General features: G+C 35.5%; 1 protein-coding gene and 1 long non-coding RNA gene across 8 annotated transcripts in view; one reads left to right on the top strand and one right to left on the bottom strand.

Annotated features, from left to right (window-relative positions):
- The window catches only part of LOC112670082 (uncharacterized), a 30,010-nt gene extending 29,088 nt beyond the window's left edge, over positions 1–922 (bottom strand). Inside the window, exons 1-2 of the long non-coding RNA XR_003142748.3 lie at positions 760–922; positions 48–138 (exon numbers count right to left, since the gene is read on the bottom strand). This is a non-coding gene — a long non-coding RNA (uncharacterized LOC112670082). The remainder of the gene's footprint in view (positions 1–47; positions 139–759) is intronic.
- A 124-nt stretch (positions 923–1,046) lies between these two features.
- Positions 1,047–21,144, top strand: part of COG6 (component of oligomeric golgi complex 6) — a 185,712-nt gene continuing 165,614 nt past the window's right edge. For 5 of the 7 annotated variants that reach the window (XR_004817203.2, XM_049100807.1, XM_025462398.3 and 2 more), the window contains exons 1-7: positions 1,047–1,282; positions 4,791–4,934; positions 9,679–9,750; positions 11,831–11,889; positions 17,415–17,526; positions 18,433–18,515; positions 19,233–19,303. Coding sequence is in view for 6 of the 7 variants with exons in the window: in XM_049100807.1 (XP_048956764.1) it covers positions 1,130–1,282; positions 4,791–4,934; positions 9,679–9,750; positions 11,831–11,889; positions 17,415–17,526; positions 18,433–18,515; positions 19,233–19,303 (694 nt within the window). In the remaining variant the exon portion in view is untranslated. Of the gene's footprint in view, positions 1,283–1,615; positions 1,943–2,332; positions 2,368–4,790; positions 4,935–9,678; positions 9,751–11,830; positions 11,890–17,414; positions 17,527–18,432; positions 18,516–19,232; positions 19,304–21,144 lie in introns of those variants that run through there. The other 2 variants (XM_025462402.3, XM_025462400.3) reach the window with 2 other exon arrangements.

Genomic DNA, 21,144 nt, shown 5'->3' with positions numbered 1-21,144 from the left:
AATTCAGAGAAGTTTTGGTGAGCAAAGTAGGCCATAATTACCCTTACCTTAATAATCTCTGTTAATATATTCAGTAGCACATGAGTAAAATTAGTACAAAATGAAAAGTGAAAGCCTCCCTTGCACAGGAATACCATCCTGAAAAAAATGAAAAAGCTTAAATTTACATGTAGCTACAAGGGATCACACTATATACATTGTATTGGACCTTGCTTTCCTTACATATTATATTTTGGAATTCTTTCCACATTAGTATTTAAATTTCTTTCATAGCAGGTAAATTGCATAGCATTGTACTGAGTGAAAGGACCATAATTTATTTTTTCAGTACTTTACTGATGGACACTGATTGTTTCCAGTTTCTCTTTCTCTTGGTCCCTCCCTCCCTCTTCTTAATGTTCCCTCAGTAGCACTTTAAGTTTCTTCATCTAATCCTATGTATTTATTGAATTCATAGAGTCTTTAGGGTCTTTTCTTTTCTTTTTGCTAGTTGGGGCATTTCTTCTTTACTTGTCAGAATTGGGATAAGTGATTTTGTCAGGTATATATATGTATGTGTATGCGTATATCTGTACATACACATATGTCATAAGGCAAATTAAAGACAAAAGCCAAATGGTTAGCGTCTCAGAAAAATAGTAAACAAGAAGTTCAGAGATTTTACTCTGATCCAAATTTTAAAAGGAAAGGAAAATTTAAAAATAACGATATTTGTTATCTAGGTCCTCCTGAGAATGTAGTTTTCATTTTATTACTCACCACCTAATCCACTATTCTACAGCTCCCAGGTAGGAGAAAGCGTAATATATGCGAAGGTCCAAAGACAAGAAGAAACTTGGGTGTTCCACAAACTGGCCAAAGCCAGACTTTAAATATTATTTAAATTTCAGACCATTTTGCAAAATTTCCCACCAGCGTTCCCTTCCCATCCTAAGGATTCGCCCCCGCCCCCGCCCCTCCAGCGCCCCTCCAGCGCCCCTAGCGGAGCTGGCTAGTCCCCGCGGAGCCTCCGGGACGTGGGGCGCGTGCGCGGCCGGCCCCGCACATGCGCAGTATCGGCGCCGCCGGCGCGGGTCCGAGCCCGGGGCTGAGGTGGCGGCCGCGGAGCTGGGGCGGAGCCTGCGCCCCCATGGCCGACGGCGGCGCGGAAGTGGCGGCGGTGCCCCCGTCCGGGGCTGCCAACGGCCTCAGCAACGGGGCAGGCGGGGCCCTGGCGCAGACCGGCAACCCGCTGTCGCGGAAGCTGAATAAGATCCTGGAGACGCGGCTGGACAACGACAAGGTACCGGGGCTGGCGGGGCCGGGTCCCCCCGCTGCCTCACGCCCCCGCCCCGCTGTGGGCGTGGACGGGGCCGCACACCCGCGGGGCCCGACGAGACCCGGGAAGAGCGAGGAGGTGCCCTGACTGTCGGCCCGCGCTTGAAAGCCTGTTCCTGGAAGGCCCGGGCCCCGGGGGCCGACGGCGGAGTGTGCGCCCCCGGAGGGGCCGCGAGGGCCCAGGGCCCAGGGCCGGGTGGGACCCCTCCCTCTGCCGGGTCTCTGCCTCTCTCACTCTCTCTGTGTCTCTCATGAATAAGTAAGTAAGATCTTAAGAAAAAAAAAAAAAGTAAACGACAAGCTGAGGCTGTAGGAGTCGGGGCTCCGGAGAACCGGGGTAGGCGGAACTGAGCGTGAGAGCCACTGAACCGGTTCGCGCAGAGGAGGAGCTACTACTTGCGCGGCTCGGCCCGCGTGAGAGACTCTGTACCAGCCTTTGCTGCCTTTAGATACGCTCCGCCTGTGGCACGTGGGCTCACACTGCGTTTCTTTACAAGATGAACCTTTCGCATCGTCTCCCAAGTGCCTCCTGAGACGCATCCATCCCGCCTCGTCCTGGCTGGTGGTCTCTTCTGTAGTGGCTTGGAGCCTTTGGGTAAACTGGTCATGCCGTAAAGGAAAAAATGTATGTGGAAGTTGAGAGACCTTTGTAGATGAGTTTGCAGGTGACTGAAAATAAGCCGTCAATAGAATTTGTGTGTAAAAAATAATGTAATGAGAAAGACAGACTCTAGGGCCGCCTCTTGTTAGATATAACCATGAAACTGAAGCATTATGATTTGAATAAGCCTCTTATTTTCCCCAAGCTTATCTTTCATCATTTCTAAGTTGAGAATTCTGCTGGTAACTTTCTCAGGGGGAAATCCTCTTGTGAGGATTCAACAAGAGAATCTGCCTGAAGTGCTCAGCACAGTGCCCGCCCAGCACTTACCATTTCTTATTCAATGTTAATTTTATCGAACAGCTTATTGTTTATTGTGTCTAATACTGACCCTTTTTATCTCATTTAATACAGTTCCTATGATGTAGATAATCTCCTTTTTACCCAAGGTATTGAAAGAATGTAACTAGATTAAATCCTGTTACCAATAACTGATAGAGCTGTAATTTGCACCTGTCTGTGTGGTTTGTTCACTCATCATTTACGGACTATTTCTTTGAGCCAGGTCTAGGGCATTTCAAGGTTATAATCAAAAGAAATAGCTTCATTTTATGGGTTTCTTTTTCTTTTTCTTTTTTTGGTACATAAATCTTTGTAATGCTTTCTAGGATATTGAATTGAATTAAAATAGCTTTACTATTTTTGTCAATCCAGCCAATGTCACAGAGTAACATTTTAACTGAAACATAGAGGGTTAGCCCATTAGAATATGTGTTAGTTCAGGCATAGGAGTTTATATTTGCAGATAGATATCTTGGGCTTGGTCTTCTCCCTTCTCTCCTCTGTGCATATTTTCTCTGTAAGGAGAACTCTCTCACTTTCCTAGCAAAAGGGTGACAGTTCTCTAATTTATAACTTTGTTCTTGACATCTCTGATTTTTTTTAAAATATTCTTTTCTTTATTTATTTATGATAGTCACACACACACAGAGAGAGAGAGAGAGGCAGAGACACAGGCAGAGGGAGAAGCAGGCTCCATGCACCAGGAGCCTGATGTGGGATTCGATCCGGGTCTCCAGGATCGCGCCCTGGGCCAAAGGCAGGCGCCAAACCACTGCGCCACCCAGGGATCCCAGACATCTCTGATTTGTATAGTCAGTTGCTTATATGATTCCTCCAGTTAGTTACCTGATCAACATCTTAAAAACCTAACATAGCCAGACTCTTGGTTTTTCTCCAAACTGCTTCTGCTTTCCACTGTTAGTAAAGAATAGCACTTACCCAGACAAGCAAAAAGTGTATGAATAATTTTTGATTCCTGTCATTATTTTTTCATTTCGTACATTCAGTCCATTAACAAGTCCTGTAGGCTCTACCTTCAAAAAAATTGATTTGAAATATCTCCTTGCTTTCATCTGTAATGCTGCTGTCTTGTTCTAAGTCACTGTCAAATCTTGCTTGGATTATTTTAGTTTCTCCTACTTGCTTCCTTTCTCCCTGTCCCCCATCTGCTCTCCTCACAAAATTAGAATAAACTTTTAAACATACAAAGCACATTTTATTTATTACTCCTTTTCCTAAAACGTCTGTAGTGTCCCACAGCTTCAGTCATAATGGCCTTTCTGCTGCTTTAGGGTCTTTTTTTAAAAAATATTTTATTTGGGGATCCCTGGGTGGCGCATCGGTTTGGCGCCTGCCTTTGGCCCAGGGCGCAATCCTGGAGACCCGGGATCGAATCCCACGTCAGGCTCCCGGTGCATGGAGCCTGCTTCTCTCTCTGCCTCTCTCTCTCTCTCCCTGTGTGACTATCATAAATAAATAAATAAAAAAATTAAAAAAAATTTTATTTGTTAAATTAGAGAGGGGGAGAGAGAGAGAGAGAGAGAGAGAGAACAAACTGGGGGAGGGGCAGAGGAAGAAGCTGACTCCTCGCTGAGCAGGGAGCCCTGATGCAGGACTCAATCCCAGAACCCTGAGATTTTGACCTGAGCCAAAGGCAGATGCTTAACCAACTGAGCCACCTGCTTTAGGGTCTTTGTACTCACAGTTTTTTTCTGCCTGTGAACAGCTTTGTCCTCATGGATGGCTTTCCTGTTACTGAGGCCTTAGTTCAAAAGTCACCTCCGAGAGGTATTACTCTAAGTTCTGCTCCCAGTTACTTAGTTCCTAACCTGGAGGCTGCGGGTAGTATTTATTTCTTATAGTGTATACATTCACCAATAAATATGCATGTATAAGGGCCCCTGGGTGACTCAGTCAGGTAAGCATCTGCCTTCAGCTCAGGTCATGATCCCAGGGTCCTGGGATCCGGCCCTGTTTCAGTTGCCCTATTCATTGAGGAACCTGCTTCTCCCTCTCCTCCCGACTCATGCTCTCTCTTGCTATCTCTGTCACTATCTCTCTCTCTCAAATAAGTAAATAAAAAATCTTTAAAAAATATCCATGTGTATAGTCCTTTTCCTTTTTTTTTTTCAATTGGTGTTATAATTGTTTCTATACCTTGCTGTTTCACTTACTGTATCCTGAAGTTTGTATTATGTAAGTACATACAAGTTTTCATCTTTGTTAGAATGGATATATCATAATTTCTTTAACCAGTCCTCTTTAGATGGACATTAAAGTTATTTCCAATCTTTACAATTCAAAACTATTCTACAGTGAGTAGTCTTTTATTCATGCCATAATGTACAAGTAAGTAGATCCTTACTGTGTTTTGGAAATAAGTTTACTCTTCAGTAATGTGAAGGTCATCCAGTATTTTTTGATTATTTAATGGAAACATTTGAAAATTATTTCATTAAAATTTGGCTTGAGATTAAGAAAACATTTGAAAAATGGTTCCAGTAATTGTCTTCTGTTACCAATTTTGTAGGAGATGTTGGAAGCTCTCAAGGCACTCTCAACCTTTTTTGTTGAAAACAGTTTGCGGACTCGAAGAAATTTACGTGGAGATATTGAACGCAGAAGTTTAGCCATCAATGAAGAATTTGTCAGCATTTTCAAGGAAGTGAAGGAAGTATGTAAATTCTTTTTAACATTTATTGAGAACCTACTGTATATACCTAACTCTGTGCTAAGTATTTTTATGAATTGGGTTGATATGTTTGCTATTCATGTACCATGTTAAAATAGAAAACTACTTACTCCAGAAGCACCTGGGTCCTCAATTACTGAGATTTCTGAATCTGTGTGACCTCCACTAATGCTGCTTAAAAAGTTGTAACATTTGTTTTAGGATATTCTCTTAGAAATTTTTGCTTTTTTATCAACAACAGCAAGAAAAGACATTTCTTTAATTTTTTTTTTAATTTTTATTTTTTTAAATTTATTTATGATAGTCACACAGAGAGAGAGAGAGAGAGAGGCAGAGACATAGGCAGAGGGAGAAGCAGGCTCCATGCACCGGGAGCCCGACGTGGGATTCGATCCCGGGTCTCCAGGATCGCGCCCTGGGCCAAAGGCAGGCGCTAAACTGCTGCGCCACCCAGGGATCCCAAGACATTTCTTTAAATGATTTTCCAGTAGAAATTTTTCCTCACTGAATAAACCTCTGGATAACCACTCTCCATTGTAAGTTAATTAGGATTAGGTTACGTTAGTGCATCATAAATTAGGAAATTTTTGGATTAATTAAGATCAATTACGTCTGGCACAAATAATAATTTATCATACATGAATGAACACTCTACTCACCATAGGGTAAAATGAATTTTATTATGTTATTGTATTTTATTTATCATGCAATATTTTGTTAACTTTATTAATATCACATATTCTGCATCAGTTGCATTTGAAAGTGTTATATATAGTTTCAGTGCCTAATTAATCAACAGATTATATTTAGAAAGAGTTCATTGATAGGCTAAAAATCTGGAAGGTTGGAAGGACAGTTTGATAGTATTCATAAGAATAGAAAGGGTATCCATGAGCACATCCTGACTGTGGTCTCTAAATACCGTTTCCCACTGAAAGGAACAATCTTATAAATTTCAGAAAGCCGGGAAGCTATCTAAGACTATTCGGGAAGTGACGGAAGAACTTTGGACCTAACTTGATGAGGCTTCTGTTGCCCAAAGATAGGATGATTAGAGCATCAATAAGAATAACTCAGTGGACTAAAAAATATCAAACATGTTTAAACGCACAAATTTGTACTGATCTAAAAACCAAACAGAATCCTTGTTGGTTATATTTGGTGGATATAAGGGAATAAACTTATTTCAAAAACTGCTAAAGAAAAGGGAAGAGTCAAGCATCTATCCTGTCTTTTCTTCCAACAACATACAGTTGTTGAGGGGAGGCTTCTCTTTTTATAGATTTATTGTAATATCAAGAAGATTAGAAGATTTTGCCACCACTGGTAAATTTATGGATCTAGTTTAAGGTTTCTCAACTTGGCACTATTTACATTTTGGTTCAGACAATTGGGGACTGTCTTCTGCTCTTTAGGGTGTTGAGTAGCATCCCTGGCTACTATCCAGTCAGTGCTAGTAGGACTGTTTATCCTTCAGTTGTTCCACCCAAAAATGTCTACAGACACTGCCAGATGCCCCATTGGGGAACAAAATTGCCTTGGTTGAGCACCACTGATCTAGCCCTTGGTCATCACCAGCAGCTAACCTCACAAAAAAACAGCTGACCTCTTACCTGTCACTCCTCTAATAAAGGTATACAGCACCACCTGTGAAAAATTCTGGCCGGAAAACTGAAGCAGAATATAATCAAGATCTAACTGCCTGTTTATAGGAAATACAGGGGTCAGAGGAATATATTAACACCACAAATATGCTGTCAGTAAATACAGAACACAGTGAATGATAGAGATAAATAAGCTGGTTTCTTCAACAAATAAATAGTTAAGAAAAAGTAAAAGAAAAATGGGGAGAAGTGAGACTCTGTAGATTAAAAAAAAAAAAAGAAATGAGAAATAGCAATCAGTTGCTATTTGTGAATTTTAGTTCCTGACTTGAAATAATTATTTAAAAACTGGGACAATGGGAAGATTGGAACCCTGACTAGGTATTTGATATTGAGTTCATTGTTAAATTTTTAGATGTGAAAATGGCATTATGTTTTTTGGGGTCTTCTTAAAAGCATATACTGATCTTTATGAATGAAATGATAAAATATTGTGAATTTAAAATAATTCAGTTGTGGAGGAAGGAGAAAGGGATGGAGGAGAGGTAGAAAGTCAGTAGACAAATAGATGAAACGAGTGGTTGAAGCTGGGTGATATGCACATTGGCATTCATATTATCTCAACTTTTGGATATTTTTGAAAATTTTCTGAAGATTTTTAAAAATTTTATTGTATTCATGAGAGACACATTGAGAGTGGCAGAGACATAGGCAGAGGGAGTAGCAGGCTCACTGTGGGGAGCCCAATTCAGGACTTGATCCCAGGACCCTGGGATCATGACCTGAGCCACCCAGGCATCCCATATTTTTGAAAATTTACAATAATAACAACTTTTTAAAAAGTTTATCATACACCAGTTGTATTTCCCAGCCTATAATTTTATAATTGGGGGGCAGGGGAAGGTAGTTTGCCCTAAGTTCAAATAAAGATTTTATAAGTAATATACAGGCCATTGAATTACAGTTATCAGAACTCTGCATTTAAGTCATATATTCAGAGATATAATTTATATTATTTGACAAATCAGGTCCATTTCGTATATTATGGTGGCTAAAGTAAATATTAGGAGTAGTTATTCTTTTTTTTTTTTTAAGATTTTATTTATTTATTCATGAGACACAGAGAGAGAGGCAGAGACACAGGCAGAAGGAGAAGCAAGATCCATGAGGGAGCCTGACGTGGGACTCGATCCCAGGACTCCAAGATCGCACCCTGGGCCAAAGGCAGGTACTAAACCACTGAGCCACCCAGAGATCCCCAGGAGTAGTTATTCTTGACCTAGTTGGCTGATCATGTCATAGTTCTATTCGTATTAGATTACACAGTGAGGGGGTGCTTGGGTGGCTCAGTGAGTTAAGCATCTATCTTCAGCTCAGGTCATGATCCCCAAGTCCTGGGATCGAGCCTCGTTGGGCTTCCTGCTCCATGGGGAGCCTGCTTCACCCTCTCCCTCTCCGTCTGCCTGTTGCTCTCCCTTCCTATGCTATCTCTCTGTTAAATAAATAAATAAAATCTTTAAAAAAATTACACAGTGAGATTTAAGGGAATGGTGAGATAGATAAGTTTACTTAGGTTTCTGCTATTGCTAATATTAATTGATATTTTGAAATCATGCTTTTTTTTTCTTTTTCTTTTTTTTTTTTTTTTTTTTTTTTTTACTGTGCACCTCAAAGCAGTTTAGGACTTCATTTAATAATTTGATTTGTATCCTGTTTGTAGTGAAATAGAGCAACATTAGATATTTATAATTCAAAGTCTTAGATAGAAAGAAGGGAGAAAAATCTTACTTTGGAACTTAGATTTATGCTCATATTCTGATAAGTGATTTTCTAACTGGTTCATCCTCACGCTTTGTTTATAGCCTTGCTGGGCAGCTTTCTTATCTCTTGCCCTCTGATTGGCCATAAGGCTGTCATGTTTCTATTTGAAGGTCTGGATATTGTGTTGAAAGGGATTGTCCACTGTGTACCATTGAAACTTCCTTGTATATCTTTCTGTTGTGCGACATCAAGTTGAATTGGGAAAAAAAATAGTAGTGCGATATGAAACTAAATGTAATTTTGTGATATCATTTTTCCATATCATAATTTTCATTGACTCAATAAGGACTAGAGAATGGTTTGGTAAAAAGTGTTGAGTCTGGGAGACCTGTTGGAAAACTTTTTTTTTTTTTTTTTTAATCAGTTCACATAAGAGATACCAATTAACCTGAACTAAAGTAGTAGCTGTTAGAGTAGTAAAAAAGAAATGGATAGGTTACATACAGTAAAGGTATAAATGATGGGACATAGTAACCAGTTATGTTCCCATGTACCTGTGGGGAGGGGGGAAACACAAGTAGAGAATGTTACTGAGAAAATTGCCAACTTGTGGCAGGACTACTTACTATGTGATAACTTTCTACAAGGTAGAGGAGGCATGATTTTTATTTTATTGAGTTTTTGTATTTGCTTGTTTTTATTAATTAAAAGTTACAAATAGTTCATTATAGAACAGTTAGATAAGGTCAGAAATAGAACACTTGCTTATGATCCTATAACCCATAAATAACTTTTGTCAGTATTTTATTGTCTGGCTTTTCCTGTGTTCATTCGTGTGTGTGTGTGTATATATATATATATATATATGTTTTTAAATGGGAGGTATTATATATATTGTTTCATAATACTTTTTTTTAACCTTATATAGACATCTTTCCATGCCAACAAACATATATATATAATCATTGTTAATATATACACAGATTTCCATTGTGTGGTTGGAAACGTTTCACATTTTACTTTTGTTTTGGACAACTCTGTGTTGATCATCTTATATATATTGTTGCACACTTATCTGATTAATTCCTTAGTGTTAGAATACTTGAATGAAAAGCTATTAATGTTCCTATTAAAGACGTTTGATATTTTCTATTGTCACCCTCCTTAAAAAGCATATACTAATTTGTCTTTTCTGACACTAGATTTATTCTTTTTAATTATTTACAGTCTATATTAAATATAGGGTCTTTTGTCATGCTTTGGTAAAAAAAAATTCATGAGATGAAAATAAGGCTTTGGCTAAGGGAAGAGAATTTTTTAATGATATATGTAATGCTTGCTGTTACTTTTTTCCTTTTCAGGAACTTGAAAGCATAAATGAAGATGTTCAAGCAATGAGCAGCTGTTGTCAAGATATGACAAGTCGCCTACAGGTACTGTATAATGGCTGGATTTTAGCATAGTTTCTGGTTCAAAGTAAGCTTTCAAAAATTGTTAGATAGGTTTACAAGGTGTGTGGATATCTAATATATCATGTCCTATAGGAAGTTTAAATATAAATATTATGCTTATTTTTTTAACTATAAATGTGTTTTTGGGTGATGGTTTACTGATATTGTTCATTTAACTCCAGAAACCTTTATATTTTGATCTAGCCAGTGTAGAGCTAACTTTATGGAATTTTGATAAACCTTGCAATCCCATAATATCCCATAAATCCAACAGAAATGAGTAGAAAGTCTTACGAATAAATCCAGACTACAGCTAAGCCTAACAAAGACCTAGCTTATGGTGCTCAAGCCTCCCCACAGAAACAAATCTCAGGAAAATATTTGTAATTCTACATCTGTTTATTAAAGCACTTTGAAACTTCTAGTTTGATTGCAGAGTTAAGATTTAACCTAATTATGCTCATTTATATAATTTTGGAAGAGTGAATAGAATAGGCTTCCTTCTGCAAGTCAGTCATGATTATGTTTACTACCTCACATTTCTAATTCAAACTTACACCTATAAGATTCTTCCGGAACTGTTGACAGCTGCAGTGATTCTAGAAGAGTCATTAATTTGTGCATATTCCACAAATTAATCATAAGCTACTTGCTATTTGTAGATGTAAAGAGATCAGAGTATTTTTATCCTTCGTGCTATTTTCTAAACAGATTATAAGTATTTTATATTATAAAGCATCCTCTTCGATTTTGTCCAATCCTATTTTTTTCCTATAATAGTATGGGCCCTTCTTTCTTTTCTTATATCAATTTTATTGAGGAAAAATTTATGTACAGCAATAAACTGCATCTATTTGATGTGTACAGGTTGATGCATTTTGACAATTATTCACCCATGAAACAGCTGCCATAATCAACATGTGCATTTTTATCACCTGCAAAAGATTCTCTATAGGTTTTTAAAAACATTTTATGTTACTTGTTGTTTACATTTAGGGTTGATGCACAAATTAGTAGGGCTTAGATCCATGATTCTGAAAGTTTTGTTCCTCCATTGGCACTGATTTATTTGTATATAGTGTTGTTGGAATCTTAATGGTACCCCCTCAGACTGTCAACTCTAGAATAATGTTTTTAATTCATTTAGTCATTCATCCAAAAAGAGTATTACTTTTTCATTTTAGGATGTCCTACACAGGACTAATTAAATTAGCTCATATTTTTCAAAATACTTTGGTTTAAGACATTTTAGAAATATTTTCAAGATATGTGTAGAAATGTAATCAAATTTTTATATGCTATGGTTTATCCCTTTGTGGATTTGCTTGGATAAATTACATTTAGAGGCATATGTTTATTATTTTATGAGAAATAATTATCCTTAACATTTAAGATAAATTGGAAATTGTTTTAGGAAAATGGTATTATTATTTCTGTTGAATTCCACAGTAGCATTTCAGTAACTTAACTTTCAACTCCATTTAGAGGTCTCATGGTATCTCAAGTCACATATGCATAACAGAAGTCACATTTTTCATTCTTCCTGCTTTGCCACTACTTCTGTTTCACTAAAAACATCATGAACTGTTAAATTCCTTAGCATGCTGATAACCTTTTTCCTTCTTGTAAGCTTTAGTGTTATGTGTTATTGAGAACGGAGTGGGTTCCCCTTGGTAAAGGTAGTATATGAGGGGATACCTGGGTGGTTCAGTGGTTAAGCTTCTGCCTTTGGCTCAGGGTGTGTTCCTGGAGTCCCGGGATCGAGTCCCACATTGGGCTCTCTGCACGGAGCCTGCTTCTCCTTCTTCCTGTGTATCTACCACTCTCTCTGTGTCTCTCATGAATAAGTAAATAAAATCTTAAAAAAAAAAGGAAGTATATGAGCCTTGAAACATCTCAATTATTTGGCCTTTTAAATTAGTTATTTATTTTTTGCCATTTTTAAACTTCTAAATTCCGGAGTGTGATCTCACAAGCTGTAAGTTTGAACTTTAGTAAGTGATACTATTAGTTTTTTGAAGTATAAAATCACTGAAATGTACTGATATGTTTATAATTTTAGGCAGCAAAGGAACAAACACAAGATTTAATAATAAAAACCACTAAGCTTCAAGCTGAAAGGTAAGTTTACTTTGTATAGTTACCTCTTCATTAATTTGGAGATTAAATGGAAAGAAAATTATAGATAACTCCAAATCAAAGTTAAGGTAATAAAAAAACATGATTCAAAATTCATACAACATATAAAATTCTAAGCTATTACCAAAGAGGAAAATAAACATAAAACGATAGTTTGGGGAGTATCAAACTTAATATTGGTGTTGAGAGATTATTCATTCTTGGAGGTGACAATGTGTTGTTTATTGTTTGCTATGAAATTAAGAGATTGCTTTTTAAAATGTAGATGATTTTAGATTTTTAGTGATTTTATTTTTTTTCCACACTCATTTTTCTTATTTTTTAGCTATGATTAATCCTCTCTGATATAATTAAGAGTTCACTGTATAAACTTTTCTTATGGTAGTTTGCAGATAGGTATGTTAATATTTGTTGACTGAATAAATGGGTGACTGAAGGTGAGTAGAATATGAATTCATGTATTTTAGTGTGTATTACAGTCTTTGGTAATTAGTTGTTGGTTTGTTTCTTTTCCTACTAAACTGAGCTAATTGAGAACAATGACAATTTCATACCCTTTTTTTTGTGTCTCCAGTGCCTAATACATTGTAGATCCGATAAATAATTTTTGAGTAAACGAATATGGAATGCACTAATCTAATGTCAGGAAAATAATATAAAATGAACACTGAAAAAAGAAGCATTATATTGAAGCTTGTACCGTTTACCCTGATTAATGTCTACAGGAGGCAGCATTAGAAGAGTGTGCTTCTATCTGTAAATTCTCAAAACTAAGCAGGATTGTCCATGTTTATTATTTTAGTAAGCTGATGAAAGTATTTTGGCTTGGTATGCTTTCGGGAGTGAACATTTCTGACATTCTAGTATCCCAAGAGCTGTAGATATGATGTGCCAAGTGAACATTTGTGGAAAGTATTTTAGGAAAATTACATAGCAGAAATTATAACAGATTCCTGGGAGCTGGTTGAGAGTTTTTTTTTCCATTTTTAAATATTACCTTTCCTTTTTAGCAAGAAACTTTGTTAAACAAGCAATTTGCTTTAGAAATAGAATTTCTGTGGCCATATTTGGATAACATGACATTCTTACTGAGATAGAGTTATAAAGGATATGAATATTTTCCCAACTGGTTTAGAAGGTCAGTCGTTGTGACAGCTGATGCTTTAATAGGTAAAGTTCCATGTAGAATTGTCTTCACAGAACTGCAGCTAATATTTTTTTATGATATTTATTTAGTTGATAGAAGATAGATTTCAGTGATAATCAGGAAATTATATCCACATAAATACACTTCTGTGTTTTTTAATACTATTTAAGTCACTATTTACTATACATTTTATTGTCTCTTGTGAAGACTCAGCAGCCAGATTCTTTCTGGACTCAGAAAAATAATCTCGGGTAATGTTCATGTTTCTTTTTGAGGTGTAGTTTGTTAAAGTGAAAAGAATGTAAGCTTTGAAGACAAAACCCTCAATTCAAATCTAAATTTTGAGTAAGAGTTCATTAGATTTTTAATTTTGTAGAAGTTCTTAACTTTCAGCCTCAGTTTTCACATCTGAAAAAAGAGACTAGCATCTGTGTCACAGGTTGTTGTGATGATTAGATGATATACATAGGTGCTGAACACTTAGCCTGAAATCTCTCAAGGAACATTACCCTCCCACCATCCTCCAAAACCTTTATTAGACAAACTTATCAGCACATTTGTTTCTGCATTGGCTTTGGTGGCTAGGAAGTTTAGGCTATTTGTGCCTAATTAGAAAAGCTTTCCTCATCTGTTATTTACTTTCTCATCCTTTCTTGCTATTTTATTTTTTAATAGTTTTAATTTTATTTTAATCGTATTATTTGTTATAAATTAATTCAAGTTTTAAAGTTTGTAACAAAAATGTAAAACTGTTTATTTTGTACAAACATATACATAAAAATATATTACAGAAGCATACGTATTCAGACTGAAAAGCATAGACCTCTTTCATCTTCTTCTCATTTATGTATATAAAATTTAGAGAAAGAAAATTAAAATCAGATATAACTTGACTACAAAGACATAGCCACTATTAATATTTTGGCATATTTCTTCCTACGATGAGTATATGTGCATAGTAGTTCCATTTTACTTTGTTCACCTAATATTTTATGTTCATTTTTCTGTGTCTTTTAGCTAGAAAAAGCATTTTTTAATGGTGACACAATGTTTTGTCTTGTGAATGAACTGACATATATGTTAAGCATTTAAATTATTGAATATTAATATTATTTCCATTCAAAATAATGGTTTGAAAGATTTTTTTAAAAATTATTTATTTATTCATGAGAGACACACAAAGAGGGGCAGAGAAGAGACATAGGCAGAGGAAGAAGCAGGTTACCTGTGGGGAGCCCAACAGGGAACTCGATCCCAGGACCCTGGGATCATGCCCTGAGCCAAAGGCTGACACTCAACCACTGAGCCACCCAGGCGCCCCTTGACAGATGTTTTTAAATCATTATTTGTGTTTCAGGTTATTTCCTTAGGAAATGTCCTTAGAATTGTAATTAATGAATCAAATGGTAGAAACTTTTTATTTTTATTTTTTTTAAAGATTTTATATATTATTTATTCATGAGAGAGAGAGAGAGAGAGAGAGAGAGAGAGGCAGAAGGAGAAGCAGGCTCCATGCAGGAAGCCCGACGTGGGACTCGATCCCGGGACTCCAGGATTGCGCCCTGGGCCAAAGGCAGGCGCCAAACCGTTGAGCCACCCAGGGATCCCCTTATTTTTATTTTTTTAAAGAGTTATGTATTCATTTTAGAGAGAGGGAGAGCACTCATGAGTGGGCAGTGGGGAGGGGCAGAGGAAGAGGGAGAGAGAGAGAGAATCTGAAGCAGACTCCCCACTGAGCTCGGAGCCTAATGATGTAGGGCTTGATCCCAGGACACCGAGATCATGGCCTGAGCCCAAATCAAGAGTCAGACACTGAACCAGCTGAGATACCCAGGCGCCCCAAATGGTAGAAGCTTTTGAAAATATCCTGATGTATATTGCCTAAATTCCTCTTGAAAAGGTTATACCAATTTACACTTCTATCAGCAATACCTGAGAATGTCTCTTTGTCAGTAGTAGGTATTATTATTTTTTTTTTCATTTTGTCTTGCCATTTATATTTCTTAATCTTTTTTATTCTTTTAGATCTTTTGCCCATTTTTACATTCTTTTTCTTATTTGAAATTATTTGATAGGGGTGAGTCTAGAAGGTAGAGTTAAAATATGACAGAGGCATATTTTCAGGAAAAAAAGGAGACACCGTAAGATTCATAAATTGTGTTCTGGAAATGCTTGAAGGAACCATTATAAGGATTAATCAGTCTGTTTATTTTAAATACTTAGGTAATATATGAATAAATATTCTGAAAATTTTATTAGTATATATATATTAAAATAAATGTGTGTTGCTCTATATATTTTTTGGGGACTTGCTATTTGTACCTATAAAATGCCTTATAGATGATTTTATGTTAATAATACAGGTCTGCATCATATATCTGTTGCATGTTATTTGACAGTATGTATTTGCTCTACTTATATATTATATAAGGTATAATATACAGTGATTGCATGAACACATCTCAAAGAAGTTGTAATTTATAATAGCCATTTATATGTTTTATATGAACATTTATTTTACATGATTTTGTTTAGGTATTAAAAACTCTCCTAAAGATATTATATTTTAATTGTGATGTAAGATGAAGGCAAAGTCTGTATCCTTATGTATCTTTTGTCACACCAGACCCTCCTTGGCCTAGGGCTGTCACACATCATAGATCTTCCTTAATGTTACTAGATTGCACAGATGCTCCCAAACCAAAGATTGGACTATCCAATAGTAACTTTGTGTCAGAATGGTTGTGTACTCTTACCTGGGATGAATATATGTGGTCAAACTAAAGAATGATACGATTTAAAGAATATATTAGACTTTATTTCATCACTACTTTAAAAGTTGTTATCTTGAGATACCACACCCTTACTTTAGCAATATGGCCATTGTTCAACATATTTTTGGATCAGATCTTTTGTAGATATAGAACCTCTGTTTCAAAGTCTTTATTTCATGGATTTTTTTTTTAAATAGCCAACAGTATTATTTGAAATAAAATTTAATGATTAAGAAGTAATATCAAAATAGGTAATACTAAATTTGTTAAAACAAAAGTCAATTATAAAATAAAAAAATTTTTTTCCTTTGTGCCTATTAAGTTGACTCTAAAGATAGATCCAGAAGTATCAAAAAGGTTTTAGTCAAAATGATTAATCTGTATAATCTTAAGGAATTTTATGAATTCTTATAATTACATTAAATCCTGTATGATAATGATTGGCGCATTACTAGTATAAAACAAAACCTGTTAAGGTAACTTTTTGATGTCCATAATAGTATGGTTAAGGGTATATGCCACTGATCTGTGTAGATTTAATTGGGTGATTTACATTATCATTTAAGATAAACAGAATGTTACTGCCACCTAGAGGACTTTTTACTTTCTAACTTGCTGTATTATTTCAGAGCTTTTGATTCTGAATTTAAAGCCTCACCAGACCATACTAACAAAACAAAGATGGCAGATGGATTGTACTATCTATACATGTAGTGTTCATGTTTATTTTGTTCACTCTCATTTGAATATTATTAAATTGTGGAATATTACTGCCTTGTGAATACTGCTGGTGAAAACCCAATTTTATTTATATATCGTTAAATCTAAGATGGAGAAGTCAGGAATGTTGAAATTCATTCAGGTAGTTTGTATCCCTAACTTCCTTTTAGATGATGACTCTACTGTGTCTACTGTGTCAAGGACTCTTCAGGTCCTTGCAGACCACATTCCAGATGAGAACATGCCTTTTCTTAATTGTCAACCTAGTCTAGACAGATTGTATTTAGATAATGCAGTTTAACAGACTTTTATTACCATATTATGCAGAAAAAATAAGGAAGACAAAAGTAGAGTGCTTTTATGGATTTATGAAGTATTGGTAAATGAGTTGTTAACTTCTGTTTTTAATCTAAAGTTAAAATATAATAGACTTGATTTTGGGGTGCTATGTACTTCATGTGAAAACTTCAAAAGCTTAGAATTTTTTACTAAGAAGAAATTAGTTGGAGATGGGCATATTTCCCTCCTGTAAGATAACCTTATTATTACAAGATAAACAATTCAAGTACATGTAAGTGGCTCAGAATTTGTTGTGCAGGGATCATTTGTGAACTTATTTCTTCTCTTGAATAATGAGTAACTCCTTTTACGCTGTGCAGATAATCTAAGGTAGAACAATATCAGCTAATTTTGTCACCCACATGACTGATGAGTTTCTAATGTTTGAGGAAGAAATGAGACTTCCAAAAAGGTTGAGAATCTTTCACAATGTTTTAAGAAGTTATTATGTCAAAGATGTAACTTGTTTTAGGCAATGCAAACTCATAGCATGCTTGATTTTTTTATTGCTTTTTTTAAAATTATAGTCAAAGATTAGAAATAAGAGCACAAGTCGCAGATGCCTTCTTATCCAAGTTCCAACTGACTTCTGATGAAATGGGTCTCCTCCGAGGTACTAGAGAAGGACCTATTACTGAGGTATCTTGCTCTCTGTTACAGTCATTTAAAGCATAGCACATACTGATTTATAGAGAAATCTCTTTTTTTAAGGCTCTGTTTTGCCATCTTAAAAGTTTAATTTTAAAAATATTTTTTAAGTTTAGAAACTAAGGTGCATATTTTAAATTACCTTAATTTGGCTTTTTTGTTTGTGTTTTATTCAAAGCAATATCCAAACTTTTTTAAGAAATCAGAGTATCAAGCTTCTAAACAAAACCTACTCCTCCTCCTCATCTCTAAGTCCTCTGTCAACCATTTTCAACCTTGTTTTGTTTTTTTAATTTCACCCATCAAAGAAAAAGCATTCATTATTTTCATGATTGGAACATTATGACTGTCTGGAAACTAGGCTTCAATGCCTTCTTCTAAAAAAAAAAATCTTGATGTTCACCATCAGTCACCTCTTTATGAGCAGCTTTTATGCCTTCAACTTTGAATTTTACTCTTGGCTTGGGGGCAAGAACAAGTATATAACAAATATGTAAAACATCATCTTCAGTGATAATAAAGCTATAGTTAATTAAGTCATAGGTGTGTAATATGTAGCATGTTTTTCTTAGTAATCTTTAGGTTTGCACTCTCACTAGACTATGCATTTCTTGAGGACAGTGATTTTTGTCTTTGTAAATTTTGTGTTCCCAGCAACTAGCATACTATTTGATACATAGCAGAATTGATTTAATATATGTTTTAAAATGTAAATAAATATCTGTTACACTTCCTATAAAAATTTAGAGAAGGTTGAGGTCAGTATAGGAAGGCTTCATTCAAATTAAGTGAAATCCTTTCGGATTTGCTTTTCCCTTGTAGGGATATTTCAGTTTAGAGTAATGTAATTTCACTTGAAAAAATGGACATATTAAAGTTGCATTCTTAATTTTAAAGGATTTTTTCAAGGCTTTGGGAAGAGTGAAACGGATTCATAATGATGTCAAAGTTCTCTTGCGAACAAACCAACAGACGGCAGGGTGAGTAACCTTTTCAACTAATAATCGCATTTCCTGTTATATTTCTTAAATTTTATTTTATTTTTTTATAATAAATTTATTTTTTATTGGTGTTCAATTTACCAACATACAGAATAACACCCAGTGCTCATCCCGTCAAGTGCCCCCCTCAGTGCCCATCACCCATTCACCCTCACCCCCCACCCTATATTTCTTAAATTTTAAAGGCATTCTGGGTTCTTTTTGAAATATAACATTTTGTGAAATAAGAATTTAATCTTTATGTATCTTTGGTTAAGGAGGGAGTTAGTTTTATCCTTATACGTAATAAAGTGACACTTGGATACCTAAGTGATGATATTAAAATTTGGCAAAATTTATTTAATCATAAAAAGAATTAATGAAAAATCATTTCATAGGGGTCACCTGGGTGGCTCAGTGGTTGAGCATCTGCCTTTGGCTCATGTAGTGATCCCAGGGTTCTGGGATCAAATCCCACATTGGGCTCCCTGCAGGGAGCCTGCTTCTCCCTCTGCCTCTGTCTCTACCTCTCTTTCTGTGTCTCTCATGAATAAATAAATAAAATCTTTTAAAAAAAAGAAAAAATAAAAACCATTTCATAAAATGATAAAAAGTTAATATGCTATAACCAGATCACACTGTAGTTAAAATAATTAAATTCTTGGTTGTAGTTACTGTCTAAAACTTTAAATTAAAATAAATCTTTAATTTTCTTAGTTTAGAAATTATGGAACAGATGGCCTTGCTTCAAGAAACAGCTTATGAAAGGCTGTATCGGTGGGCTCAAAGTAAGTGATTTCTTCCACTTGGTCTAGATTCATGAATATTAGTTTTTAATTAGGTTATTTCATCTGACCTCTCATATTGTATTTTGATCATAGTAATCAAAAAGTATTTTTAAAAAGAAAAATGAACTTTACACTTGAACACATTGTATATGTATCTTAAGCATCTTCTATCCATGAAGCTCTATGTATTATTAAGGATAATAATAAAAAATAAAGTCAGTATTTCTGCCCTACATTATCTTAGAGTTGATTAGACTTTTTTTTTTTTATTATTTAAGTAACTGTTTTATACATGGTGAATTGATATTTCTCTTGCTGTCACAAATTACCACAAACTTAATGACTTCGAACAACACAAATTTATTACCTTATAGTTCTGTAGGTCAGATATCAGACATGGTCTCACCACACTAAAAGTGTTAACAGAGCTGTATTCATTTCTAAAGGCTGTAATAACAAATCTGTTTCCTTGCCCATTCAGTTTGTTGGCATAATTTATTAAGAGTCTGTAGGACCTACGGAGGTATGAGTTTCCTTGCCAGTTCTCACTGAAGGCCTTTCCCAGTTCTAGAGGCTTCCTACATTTTTTTGGCTTATGGCCTCCTCCACTATCTTTAGAGCCAACAGTAATTTATTGAATCACTCTCTCACTTTGAATCTCTCCTGTTTCTTCTTCCATATCATATCTCTGACTGACTCTGTTGCCAGCTTCTTCTACTTTTAAGACCTATGTCATTGGGCTTGCTTGGGTAAGCTGGGAACATTTCCCTGTTTTAAGGTCTGTCACCTTAATTCTATCTGTAAAGTCCCTTTTTCCATGTACTATAACATAGTCATTGGTTCCAGGAATTAGAGAACTTTAGAGGGCCATTATTTTGCCTGCCACAAATGGTTTATTTATTTTAATTTTGTTTTAAAATGTTTAGTATTCTGTTCACAAAATTGCATGTTAAAGCCAAAGAAAACACTTAAGACAGTAGGATAGGATAGGAGTATATGACATTTTAATAGGTGTTACCAACTGACTGTTGGAAGGAGTTAAGAATACAAGCAGTTAACAAGTAATATCTATACTACACTGTGGAAAACTTAATTATCTGTTTGATCATTTGCTCTCTATGTCCAAACATGCTGTTTCTTTTTGTATCTCTCTTGTTCATACTCTTTATTCCTATTTGAAGTATTTTCTGGATTTTTATCTTTAGATTTCAATCCTTTTTCAGTATTCAAAGCTGAACTTAGGTTCTGCATCTTTCTGGAACTCTCCATGGCTACATTAAATCACAGTGACTTTTCCCATCTCTAAACACTAACTGCTGGAATTGTGACATTTAGTAATTTACTGCTTAACTTTTCATATATGTATATCTTAGCATCTCTAGTTAGATTTCTACTTTCTCAAAGGCAAGGACATTGCCACACATTTTTTTTGTGCTTCCACAACAGTTAACATAGTGGTTCTAAACTATGGCCTTCTGACTCCTCAGGATTTTGGAGTCATCTTAAGATAGTTCTAGTTCCTATGAAGGAAAATGTCAACAAAACAAAAAGACAACCTACTGAATGGGAGAAGATATTTGCAAATGATATATCTGATAAGGGATTAATATCCAAAATATATAAAGAATTCTTGCAACTCAACACCAAAAAAACCCCAATTTGATTCAAAAATAGGCAAAGGAACTAAATAGACATTTTTCAAAAGAAGACATACAGATGACCAACAAATACATGAAAAGATACACAACATCATTAATCATCAGGGAAATGCAAATCAAAACCACAATACGGTATCACCATAACAGAATGACTAATATCACAAAGAAAAGAAATAACAAGTG

This window comes from Canis lupus, chromosome 25 (assembly GCF_003254725.2).
Source record: "Canis lupus dingo isolate Sandy chromosome 25, ASM325472v2, whole genome shotgun sequence".
Taxonomy (NCBI): domain Eukaryota; kingdom Metazoa; phylum Chordata; class Mammalia; order Carnivora; family Canidae; genus Canis; species Canis lupus.
The sequence above is the reverse complement of the archived record's forward strand: the minus strand, read 5'-3'. Positions and strand labels throughout refer to the sequence as shown.